The 12,637-nt window shown below is 38.6% G+C and overlaps 1 protein-coding gene across 2 annotated transcripts; it reads left to right on the top strand.

The window, feature by feature from the left end:
* The first annotated feature begins 97 nt into the window (after positions 1–97).
* On the top strand, positions 98–12,345 carry LOC122841011. Of its 2 annotated transcripts, XM_044133897.1 has the most exons (24): positions 98–540; positions 2,267–2,476; positions 3,096–4,153; positions 4,271–4,345; positions 4,489–4,579; positions 5,364–5,515; positions 5,595–5,654; positions 5,734–5,867; positions 5,958–6,156; positions 7,168–7,349; positions 7,732–7,830; positions 8,035–8,179; positions 8,349–8,443; positions 8,537–8,727; positions 8,796–8,898; positions 8,985–9,158; positions 9,306–9,406; positions 9,507–9,605; positions 9,696–9,758; positions 9,941–10,037; positions 10,418–10,577; positions 10,711–10,815; positions 12,088–12,224; positions 12,321–12,345. In XM_044133897.1, the coding sequence occupies exons 2-24, from the start codon at positions 2,275–2,277 to the stop codon at positions 12,328–12,330; spliced, it is 3,732 nt and encodes a 1,243-aa protein (XP_043989832.1). In that variant the 5' UTR covers positions 98–540; positions 2,267–2,274; the 3' UTR covers positions 12,331–12,345. The 2 variants fall into 2 exon arrangements, with proteins under 2 accessions (XP_043989832.1, XP_043989833.1); XM_044133898.1 differs by lacking the exon at positions 12,321–12,345 and having other exon boundaries at positions 12,088–12,285.
* The last annotated feature ends 292 nt before the right edge of the window (positions 12,346–12,637 follow it).

Raw genomic sequence — 12,637 nt, 5'->3', positions numbered from 1 at the left:
TTTTATGTTTTCTTGAAGCAACCAATCAGAACGTGGAATTCAAAGATAGCCACGCCCCGAACAGCAGTTATTGGACCAATAGATTTGAATAGAAAAGATGTGACGTGTGGTAATAATTTAGCTTAGTGTCAATTTTGACACGCCTTTTACTTCAGTTTTTTGACGAATGCTGTCTTGTTTACAATGTAGACTATAAGTTCACGGTATCAAAGATACTTGTGTGGATAATGTAACAATATCAACGGTTCAAAACACCCCCAGCTTGCTGAAACTCACAACTTAATAGACAGCAGAATGTTAGACAAAGTTTCACCAGCGTTACCAATAGCAACCAGACCCAGCTTCTGTTCCTCCTGGCCCAGACGGTCAGCGTTGCCGTGTGAGCTACATTATTAATGATACCACAGAAACTCAACCTATCCGAGAAGTTATATGACAAGGAAGAAGGGAGGAGACACTGCAGCAGGTTTTCAGAGTAGGAGCAAGTGTTACTCAACCACAGTTAAAGCCACACCGGAGAAGGAGCAGCCCATGACCACAGTGAGTTACTAGCAAAACCAAAAGAAAACAGATGGAAAATGTCGGACAAAGGCTAGTTTAGCACCTGTATGTATACCTGTGCTCCTTTCAATAAGCATGCAAGTTTAACATTTTGCTTTTCTTAATTCTCAGTTTTATTAATGATATTTAAATAATACTGGAGTATACTGACAGATAAATGAGAGTAACACGTTTAGAATCTATTTCTCATTTTAATGTGGAATACAAAATTATGTTTTTCTTGTCCAGAGGTTATCAATGAAGTTTAGTCTTTTTTTCAGATGCAGATGAAGCAGCGTGTGATGTGTAAACATTTTTAAAGGTTACTGGCCATCAGGATGTTAAATCTGTTAAACAAACAATATTTTTGACATACAACACTGGATGATGTTTATTCTCAAGATACTCAGTAGAAATGAAAACAAACACCAATAAGAAATTTCCTCAACAAAATCATTAAAATTTTTTATTTAAGGTCTGACCTGACCAGTCAATTCAGATTTTTACATAAAATAGAAAAACTGAACTGCAGGTTCTTACATAAAAGTAGGAAAATGAAGAAAGCATATGTGTCAAACATCTACCTTATTTTTGCTAAACTTAAAAAACAGGAATTAAGGTGCATGTTATTGGTTAGTGCATTTATTAACAGAAAATATTAGGATTTGCTAGATTTGGTACATTTAAATAACAAGAATAAAACTATAATACACCCTAGTGTATGAAGATGTATACACTCACTACGATGAGCATTCATGTCAGTGGTAACCAGCTGAGAGGCCAGTACATACATCCAGATGCCTATAGGGAGGGGGGCAGGAAGATGCCGTTTCAGTTTTTATATGGGCTGATTCATTGAAAAGGTCTGAGAGGAGGTGGAGGTAAAGAGAAAATAAAGGTTTAGCCTAGCTGTGGGCTGCACAGTGGGGCAGTTGGTAGAGCTGTTGCCTTGCAGCAAGAAGGTCCTGGGTTCGATTCCCGGCCCGGGGTCTTTCTGCATGGAGTTTGCATGTTCTCCCTGTGCATGTGTGGGTTCTCTCCGGGTACTCCGGCTTCCTCCCACAGTCCAAAAACATGACTGTCAGGTTAATTGGTCTCTCTGTGAGTGTGCATGCGTGTTTATCTCTGTGTTGCCCTGTGGCAGACTGGCGATCTGTCCAGGGTAGACCCCGGCTCTTGCCCAGAACATTAGCTGGAGATAGGCACCAGCACCCCTCCTGACCCCACTAGGGACAAGAGTATACAGAAGTTGGATGGATAGCCTAGCTGCATTTATGTGAGGTACACTCTTACGCTTCCTGTTGTGTAGAGTGAAGCAACATATAAATGCAGCTGTTGTTTAGTTTATTGGTGTTATCCATCAAAGAAAGGTCCTCAATTATATGTTCCCACAGAAATGTAAACCAACTGGCTAATGAACTCCCTTCCTTCCTGTAAATATGTTTCTTTGTTTGTTTGTTTTTTTTCTTTTTTTTGTTAAAAAAATGAGAGCCAAAAATTTTTTTCCTCCCACAAACTTGACCAGATGATTTGTGCTGTATCTCAGTTGACACACAAGGCTACATGTTGTCTCCTGAATAATTGACACCCTTAAGACATTTTGATCCAATGTTGTCAGTTCACATCTTGCGTTGCTAAGGGATGAACAGGTGTTGCGTGCCCATCTTTTCTTTCCTGTAAAAAACACAGGCGAGAAGAAGCTCAGTCACATTTCTTTTCATTGCAGAAAAATACATGATGGAGGGGGACTCTGAGGATGAGGACGTTCAGGAAGAGGACAAACCCACCGTGCTGTGGGAGAGGTGCATTCAGCAGAGCATCTTAGTTGAGCTCAGTGAGGATGAAAGTATTCACCTAAGTGATCTAGAGAGCTCTTTAGCTTTACATGTGTCCCAAGCAGAATCAGCTGCCTCCGAAGCAAGCATTCATCTCAGTGGTAGGTCAACTATTTGTTTTCCCAGTCTCTACTTTGCTAAGAAATACAAAACAGCTGAAATGAATGAACTGTTATAGCAACCAATTTCATCCATGAATGTGGCTGCACGTAGTTGGACAAACACGCAATGCCTTAGCTTTTCATATTTTCCCACATTACAGCCACAGAATTTAATTTATTTCATTGATGTTTTCAGTAATAAGGCAACACCCAGTTGCACATGAAATGGAAGGGAAATTAGAAGTTTTAAAATTTTTGTAAAACTATAATGAGAAAACATCGCCCTGAGTCAGTGCTTTGTAGAACCATTTTTTTATTTCACACGTCTGTTGGAATGTGCCTCAATTTAATTTTTCTATACAGTCTGCAATGTCTATTGCATTTTTTTCCCAACTCCTGTCACAGATTTTTACTTTGATTTAGGCTCTATCACAGAAGATCCCAATAAAATATATAAAAGTCTCTAGTAACAAATTCAGGTGATATTAATATTTGTGCAAAGTTTAAATAGATTATGAATAATGTGTACTTTTATTTTTACTATAATGTTAAATGTTTTAGTCATAAATTTTTATTTAGGCTTTAATGTCATTTCTGTGTTCTTTTTTTTTATTCTCAGGAAGTGCAGAGCTGTCAGCATTGGAAGAGTCCTCCTCAGAGAGCAGTGCTGACAGCAGAAATAGTGTAAATGCTGTCGAAAACAAAAATAAAAGCATTACGTTGCATCTGTCGGCCCAAAGACCTAACACCATTCGCGATGAGCCGCCCTCCAAACCGAGGATTGAAGACCCAGGACAAGAGACCGGTGATGAGGATCATGAAGAGCTGCCTTATGATGAGGATCTCAGAAGCTCGTACTTAAACCAAACATCTAGATCTTCTGGAAACTCTGATGGAGGAGAAACTGTTCATGGAAGCCCAGATTGTCCTGGTCCACTTGAGAATACCAACACTAAACCTGCGGAGTCTCTTAACGCTACCAATCAAATTGAGATTGCTCTTCCTACAGACATTACCCATGTGTTGCTGCGACACTTCTCTCAGGGGGAGTTGCTCGGACTAGAAAGGCTGATTGAGGCAGAGACCTTGCCAGAGGTGTCTCTGCTGGAAAGCGTGGATGACTCCGTGTTTAGCTTGGCTGTAACAACCAGTACACCAGGAAATTACTGCTGTAAAACTGAAAATACTCTAGAAATTAGTCATAAAGGATCAAAGGATGAATGTTTAGAAGAAAAAACTGACAAGAAAATTGATGATTTTGCTTCAGCTGCAACTGAGGAGAACGTGTCCAGCTCAGGAAGTATAAACCAGAACAGAGGGGATGAGTCTGCAAATGAAACTGAGCAAAACAAGACAAGAGAGGATGATCGGAATCAGAGAGTCCCTCTCATTCGCACTAGGTCCTTCTGTGAGATGAAGTATGGCCAGGGACAAGTTCATTACCCTCTCCCAGATTTCTCCAAGGTGGCCCCGAAAGTAAAAATCCCTAAAACTCCAAGTGGACCTGTGAGACCAGTTCCCCCAAACCTGAGCACCATTCACAGAGCCCAGTCTTCACCTGGTATGTTAGAGGTGATCAGCAGAGTCCTGGAGGACTCGATCCCACCAGCAGAGATGCCCTACATCTTTGAAGAGAGTCAAAACCAACCTCCACCAGCAATGCTGCATCACCTGACGGTAGCATTAATCTCATTATGCATTCATATCTTATAGCTTCATATGTCTCTAATTTCCTCATAGAGCAACACTGTTGTGCTTATTGATTGCCTGTCTAACTAACTGTGATTTTTTTAGGCTGAACATGACAAATTGCTGACCAGATATGTAGATTCAGTGAAGTTTATAGAAGTAACGGCACCAAAACCAAATGTAAGCTAAAACCAGTTTTGCATAATACTGGTTTTACTGGCATATAAGTTTTAAATAAAACTGTGCTAGTCTGTGCACAACTAGCACAGATTTTTAAATAATCTGTGCTAGTCGTGCTACTAATTATTGGTTATGCTTTACAGATTCATCCACCCTCAGATGAAGCTGAGAAGCAACTTAAGATTGGTGTAGAGACTCATCCCACATACTTGGTTTCTCCCCTTCCGCTGTCAGGTACGTTTCTGTGTCTGACACCTGAAACTGTGGATGTTCAGGGCTGGTCGTTATGCTAATGACTGGAGTCTCGAGTTCATATTACAGTATTAAAACATTTGTCTTTGTTCAAGTAAAGAGAAAAGAATTAATCAATGTGAATAGTCACTTTGCGAAAATTTAGCAAAACTTAATCTTCCTAAATGTGAACTGCAACGTAAAATTTTCATTTTCACCTAGGAAAAGTATTTAAAGTTCCTTTCTGTAAATTCTGTACAGTAGATTAACAACATTAGGCACCTCAAAGTGACCAAAAGAACCTGGTGATCATCAGACATGTTTAAGAAAGAAACAGTCTTTCTAGAACACCATTCTCACCACAATGAGAATGGTGTTTTCATGGTGATATACTGTTAGTTTTTTTTGTTTTTGTTGTTGTTGTTGTTGTTGTTTTTTGCCACAAAGCATTTTATTTGTAGGTCCAAAACTTCAGTTTTAGTTTTATCTGACCAGAACAACTTATTTCACATGTTTGCTCTGTCACCTACATGGCTTGATTAAACAGTGATGCATTAGATGTTCAGGGCTTGGTATTTGTAGTTTTTCTATTTTAATAATTTGTACCTCACGTTAAAATCCTAATTTTATGCTAGATATTATTCCACTTGTTTCCATCACACAAAATTCTAATAAAGATATTGAAATTTGTGAAACCACAAAATATCTAAATGTATGAATACATTTTGCTACTGCAAGGGTTAGATATTACCTTTCTTGTATCAATTCTTTGTTGGTGTTTTTACAGAAAACTTTATTAAGAAAGAGAATGAATCGACTCAGCACTCGATAGTTAAGGAAGCAACCAGAGTTTTATCAAACCAGCATCAGGATAATCTTAGTGATGGTGAGAGATTAACTGCTGAGCTGAGAGAGATCATCATCCAGTTTATGCAGAAGGTACTCTAAGTTTGAATGTGGGTCCTCTTACTATTCTGTTCTGAAACATCAAACCCCTTAACAAGCCTCATGTTTTCAGGTTGAAGAGTTCAAATGTAATGTTACTAATATGGCTGTAAGCACAGCGGAGCAACAAATGGTAAGGGATGTCTGAAATGAATCCTCAGAAACAAATTAAATTTTGTATGCGAGTGAATACAAAAGTTGTCTTTTGTCAGATGCTGAGGAGCATGATGGAGGCGCAGGATGAGCTTGAAAGGAAATACATCAGTAAGAAGGATGAGCACAGAGCTCTGGAGATGCAGAACTATATGGGTCTATCCAGAAACACTGGCACTTTTGACCCAGACAGGTTCAGTAGATCTTATTGTTGCTACCGTTTGAATCTCAGATTATCTGTACATACGTTACATTTTCTGTGCATGCGTTGTTCTGTGTGCAGACTAGTAGAGGGAGACATATTCAGGATAGGGATGCACCTAGAGGACATAAAGGAGGTCATTGACAGAAACACGTACGAACAGATTTCTCCACCCCACTCGTCCTCCACTCCCACGACCACCACTGTCTCGCTGCATGAGAAGCCTGGTTCACTTTCCTTTCACATACGTTCGCCTCCACTTGCACCTTCCCTGCATGAGGTAACAAACACATTTTTCTTCAAGGTATTTAGACATGTCATAACTCAGAACATAGGAAGCTGCATATTATTAACACTAGATTGCCGTTAATCTTTTTTCATATCAACCCAGTTACGGCACTCCACTCTGAATATTCATCCTTCATATTGACTAAAGATAGGCATGTCCTATTTGTGACTCGAGAGCCAATGCCAGTCATTTGAGATTAAGGCTTTGTTTATAATGAGTCACTATTAAATGCTAATTAAAATTCCTATCTATATTCTTTATTTAATGTACTCTGTTCGGAGCACGTGGAAGTGCTAGGCTAACACTATTGCTTGCATGTTTAATCTCTTTTTGATGCGACTTGTAAATATTTCAGTTTGTATTGTGGTTCAAGTTAATCTTCTGAATTAGAACATCCAGAATATAAATCTGGCGCTTTGCACTAAATGTTGTAAAGTTTAATAAATTAGTTAGCACCAAACTCTGATACCAGTCCTTTCAAAGAAGAGATTGAGACCTTGATTTTGATCAATGAACTTTTATCTCTTGCTAAAAACATATTACTTTAATCTAAAAAGACCAGATGCTGATCAGGTATTCAGTATAACTTTGATCTGCCTCAATTACAATCTGATTATGTGTTGATAAAAGGCAGGTTATTTGCAACAGAATAGCACCTAACAATTCATTACATAATGGTTTAAATTCATCAGACTTTACAGCATACATATAAAGATCATTTTTAGCTTTGTTTGGGTAGTCTTTAAGGAATTTCATCACATTATTGAAATAAAATATTTAGATGCATGCTATTGACTAACCTGTCCTATTGTCAGAAAGAAGCTGATACAATGTTTTCTATCCTAAACTGTCATCAAAAAATAACAAATAAAGGAATGAAATTTCTTTATCCCAAGTCAGCCAAAAACTGAAACACTGCCATTTTCTGGCTCATTTTAAAGAGGTGGACATATTTTTTTTTATTAAGCATGAAAATACAGTATCCAGGGTTTTGTTTTTCAGGGGGAAATTGCAGGCTTTTTCACTGAGAGTTGCAAAGAGGATGCACAGAAAGACCACAATAACCAAAGAGAAGTTGAAGGCTCCTCAGAGGGCCGTGTGAATGGTGGATTTAACCAAAGCTGGGAGATCAGGACCGCTGACCCTTTAAAGGAGACTGTCAAGCAGCCCATCAGCAATTCCCAGTATGACTAATTGATCTTTTTCTCTTACTTTTATACTGGTGTACTTTTTAAATTCAAATTTGATTTCTCAAATGTTCCCTTTTTAATCCCTTAATGCTTTTTATTTTGTTTATAGTAAATAAAACTTTATGTCTAAACAGTAATTGGAATAATACAGTTTGAAACAGTTTGAGTAAAGAAAAACCATTTTGTTTCCATCTATTGATGCTCTGAGTGTTTCTTTATTTATTGTGTTATTGTGTTCATATAAAAGGCACGTTCTCGGCCTTCCTTCGGGCAGATAGTGTTTCAGGTTCAGTGCTGGTTTCAGGTTCCTCTGTGCAGAGGGAACAGACTGTTTGGACCTGTGTGTGTTCAGGTTGTTTTCTCCTTCCTGTTTCAGCGGCCTGCTGGGCTCGGTAAACGGACTGCACTGTCAGACAGCAGAAGATGAGCAATGTGCTTCCACTCGGATAAGACTGCCTCTGTGGACCCCTGACAGGTATTTACTGCTAAGAGTGACCAGTTTGAGTTGATTCCTATGGAAAAAGGGCATCTTACCATTTCTCAGAGCTGCATCTGATTTGCTGCATGATGCTTTTTACATGCCTATGTCGTTTAAAAAAAAAAACAACTAACTCTTTATTTTTACTGACTCTCACTCAAGTCTTGAGTCATTTTGTTTCTACGTGTTTCTCTGTTTCAGCTCTGACTTGAATACAAGCAGTGAATGTGAGCTGGGTGATTGTGTGTGTCTGGCAGAGGAGCACTCCCGTTCTTCTCATCCTCCCAGAGACTCAGACAGCTGCAGCGTCTCACAGCCCGCGGTCAACACCTCATGTCTGTCACAGGTCAGTCACATCTAAACTTTGAGTCTCTTCTGGATAATCAGTATTTTTTCTGATCTGTTGTAGGTTCAGGTACAGCTGAATTGTTCAAATCTAATCCAAATCGTTCAAATCCCTAAAATATAAGGCACTCGTGCTGATGATGAGTATGTGTTTGCTGTTTGAGTTACAGCGGATATCTAGTCCAGAGACAGACAGTGGATTTGGAAGCTCCTATCTGAATCAGTCAGCCACTGAAGCGTTTCAACCAAATGTCCTGACAGGAAGGTCAGGAAAACCGTTCCCAGATTTCTCTGATTTCTCTGCAGCTTCAGTCCACAGATCACAGGGGAAACTGAAATCTGCTCCTTTCTTTTCCAGCATTCGCTCCAAGTGTGACGACCTAATCAACTCAGACAGTGAAGCTTCCTGCTCCAACCTGGAGACGACTATCCACACAGTCGCCGTGGCTACCAACTCATCCATCAAAACGCTGCACTGTGAAGCAGGAGCAGCTGCAGTGGAGTTGTGGGTGGAGAACACCACCCAGGAGCCGTCAGTCAGGCTGCAGAGTAAGTCAAGCCTCGCTCACTTGTTTCACCATTGATAAGTCCTGCAACATTTATTTCTCCACCAACAGGGACTGACCAAATACGTCTTGCCCACATACCTGAGCCAGCTTTCAGGACCTCTATGGACGCTGGAGACAAACACACTCCTCTGAACTTCTGTTCTTGCAACAGGTCAGTGTGCATGGAGCTATTCTTGGTGGTAGACATACAGAAAGATACAATCTGCCATCTTTTATCCTGTTCCTGTGTGCGTCCAGCGAGGCCATCCTGGCCTTGCAGACAGAGGTATCGAAGTTAAAGAAGGACCTGGAGCAGGGGTTGGTACAGCTGCCCCACTTAGCACAGAGGATGGACTACCTCACTTCAAAATACAGACAGGAAGATTCAGACCACAAATCTAACATCCAAACTCACACACCAGCTTCAAAAACGTGAGTCCCAAATCTTCCCTTTCAGTAAACAAATAGAAGAATAGGAGTTGTTGGAATGTGTTTCTGTGACTTCCCATGAATAAAATATTCTGTGTATTTCCCGTAAAGTCCTGTTATGTTCCTCTGATTAGATCTTTGTTTGTCTAGTTTAGGGAAGTCGAGCGGCAGAGGGAGGAGTAACCTCACATCCAGTCTAGAGAGAATAGACGACTGGATTTCCTCAGACATGGAACGAAGCAAGAGCAAAGGTAGTCTACCAGAACTTTATGTTTTGTCCTTTTTTAAAGATGATTTAAATCAATTAATCAATCAAACTTCATTTATATTTGCTTTGGTTTATGAGCACAGACAGCGGTGGTGGAAGCTGCTCTGAGATAATGACGCAATTCCCTAATTCACCTGTATGTTCCACATTTGAGCTTCAAGATAAACTCCAGCACACAAGAGGTTGATCACTGAGGCGTGCCTGCTGACATTTGTTTTTTACTGCTTATTATCCAAAGAGATTAAACTTAAGATCATGTTTCCCTAATTTAGGTACTATAGGAATCTCTGTTTTAAAAGCACAGAATGAGTGCCGTGTGAAGCAAAGGCCACAAGGTGAATATTTGAAGTGAAATATTTCAGTTTTATCTATTTAATTTATCCATAATTAAGAAATATTTAACAGTATGCCTGACAATCTCAAACAAAACATTCTAAGTTGTTCAATATACATGTACTGTACAGCTCAATTATTTATTATCACTTTGTGATAAATCTTTCGTTTCTGTAATGGTCAGCCATCAAGAGTTTTACCTCCAAGGAGAGGTGGTCTCCCTCTCTCCAGAAGCCCCTCCTTCAGGTCAACTATGGCTCCTCCTGCAGCCTGCCAGCCAGGTACACATGTATCACCTCAAACCTTCAAACAATAATTGCCAGGAAACATATGCTATCATCAGATGCATATATGATTGTGTTAAGGAGGAGTGGGAGGATTTTAATTTATTGACAGAACCAATTTAAATGTCTTTAATGGACAGTCAATGTCTTTGATTTTGAAACTGAGCAGGTCTAGGTTTATTCAAACTCAATGCCAATTTCAGTGTCATGTGGCTTGATGATTTATAAATTAACCTGCAAGTTATCTACTCGTAAATCAATAATAATTGAAAGGCTGCTGGTAAGATTTCTGCATTTCAGTCCGGACAGTTTTAAAATGAGATTTTTATGAGTCTTGAATAGCCCTAATAATCTCTAATTTCTGCCTTATAATGCAGCTATAAAGTGAGAGAGCTGCAGCTTCTGTCCACATCCTGTCACAGAAAACACTCCACTCAGTCAGACACTGCACTTCTGCCCAGCAATGTGTATTTTCAGCAGACTCTGTCTCCAGTCTCTGTTCCTCCCAGGGCGACCAGCAGACGCAGAGGCACAAAGGTCAAAGGCTCACACTTTAATGCTGATGTCAGCATAACAGTTTTTTTCCATTGTTTTTCATTAACCTTATTCATTATGCATTTTCCATCTTTTTTTTTTTTGAATAACATAAGATGTTCTGCATGATTTTCAGGAGGAAGACATGACCAGGACTCTGGACCAGGCCATTGAAGTTGCTCGCATCATGAAACGGACCACAGATCGTATGGCCAGGAAACTTTCTGCTGACTTAGCCAAGGCACAGCTGCACAAGAAAATTTACAACACGCAACCACTAGGGGGCAGAAAAGACCACACTCCCTAAATGTCATCACATTTCACTGATCTCCCGCAATACATTGTATAGGGATCTTTTAGTGCCACAATTCAGTAAATAAATGAGACATTAAATAAATATTCATATACTTGATTGTATAAATGAAACTAAAAATATGAAATATTAAATGTTAAGTACAAAAATAGATTCTTTAAAATTCTTTAAATATTTCAATTATTTATTTTCAAAAGAAATGGCAAATATTAAGTACAAATTAAAATTTACTGTGTGTCAAAAACAAATGTCAATATTTATAAACGTTTTTCAATAGCCCTCCTGTGTTGCAGACAGCACATGGTCAACTTACAGATTAGTTAAACGTCTGTGCAGGTTAACCCATCAAATACCTAATTATATAATATTTAACTTAGTGAATTTCAGTTTAATTTACCAGTTTATTAATTTACGTTTTCAATTTTGTTTTAATAGAGATTTGTGTAAGTGTTCATTTTTAATTTCTTAAATATATTTATCACAGTTTTATTTAAACTTCCATATGTATGACTATCTAATAAACTATGTTATATAGATTGTGTTATGTTTGTGCCTCAATACAAAAGTTTTGATGGGTTTTTTATAAAAATGCATCAGTTTATTGTTTTCTTCTTTAAACAGTACATATTTATAAATGTCAGAAACGTCTTAAATTGATTTCTTCTTTTCGGACATCAGTTTGTTTATATGTAAATCCTTTGTGAGTTTTTACATAACATGTGGTTCATATTTATTACTCAGAAAGATGTATTTATTAATCTATATGTTCTGCAGTTTGTAAATTTGTCCTAATATTTCAACTCACAACAATTTCTTACGATCTTAGAATAAACTTTATATTGTGACATTGCTTGATTGTCCATACAGTGGAGTTGCATAAAACCTTACAGTGGCTATATGTCTCCTGTTTGCATAATATCAGTTTTTTAGCTAATACACGCATTCAATACAGGCAGAAGATACAATTCAATCAGATTAAATCTGGGTCATTTTGCTGATACTGTGTTTCAGGAAAAACCCATCTGCCTTTACCTTGACTGCATATCAGCTCCTATCCTTTTAGCAAATCCTCACATTTGATGCCTCTACTGCCCGTCCCTGCTGGGCTCTGGATAGACTTGACTCAGTGTCGTCTTTCTAAGTTTCAGTTGAGTAACTCATTGTTGGTCCTGTTTTTTTTGTTTGTTTTTTTTTCCACAGCCGGAGCCTGCTGGTGCCGGGTTTGCTTGCAGTCATCTACTGTACGTGTTGAGTTTCTCTGTTCTACAAAAAGATATCAGAAAGGAAAAGAAACAAGAAACAGCGTTCCTAAACTATCTGCTCAAACCTTCCCAGGAGTAGGTGATGTTCATTAACCTGCAGGCACCTCAAGAAATTAGTAAAAATAGTAACAAATGATATTGCTTTGGATTTCTGTTTTTTATTTACTTTAGAGAGGTCTGATTAGACATAAAGGCCCTTCAACATGAAAGACTGAAGGAACCAACCCGGGCTGTTTGCAGGGTAGAACTTCAGAGCATATTTGTGTATATTTGTGCAGAACAAATGATCTGAGCCAAAAGATTATGTGTATAACAAAAAGATAATGTTTCACTGATGGAACATCCTAAAAGGTCAATGAAGATGAAGTTCAGTTCAAGACTCCTAAATACTTTGATAATCCACAGTTGGGACACAACCTCCGTTTTGTGAATCACTGTTAATATGTTTTCTCTACTTCTACAAATCAGCCATTATTTTAGCCTGCAGT

Source organism: Gambusia affinis, linkage group LG12 (genome assembly GCF_019740435.1).
Source record: "Gambusia affinis linkage group LG12, SWU_Gaff_1.0, whole genome shotgun sequence".
Classification (NCBI taxonomy): domain Eukaryota; kingdom Metazoa; phylum Chordata; class Actinopteri; order Cyprinodontiformes; family Poeciliidae; genus Gambusia; species Gambusia affinis.
This window is presented reverse-complemented; position numbering and strand designations above follow the sequence as displayed.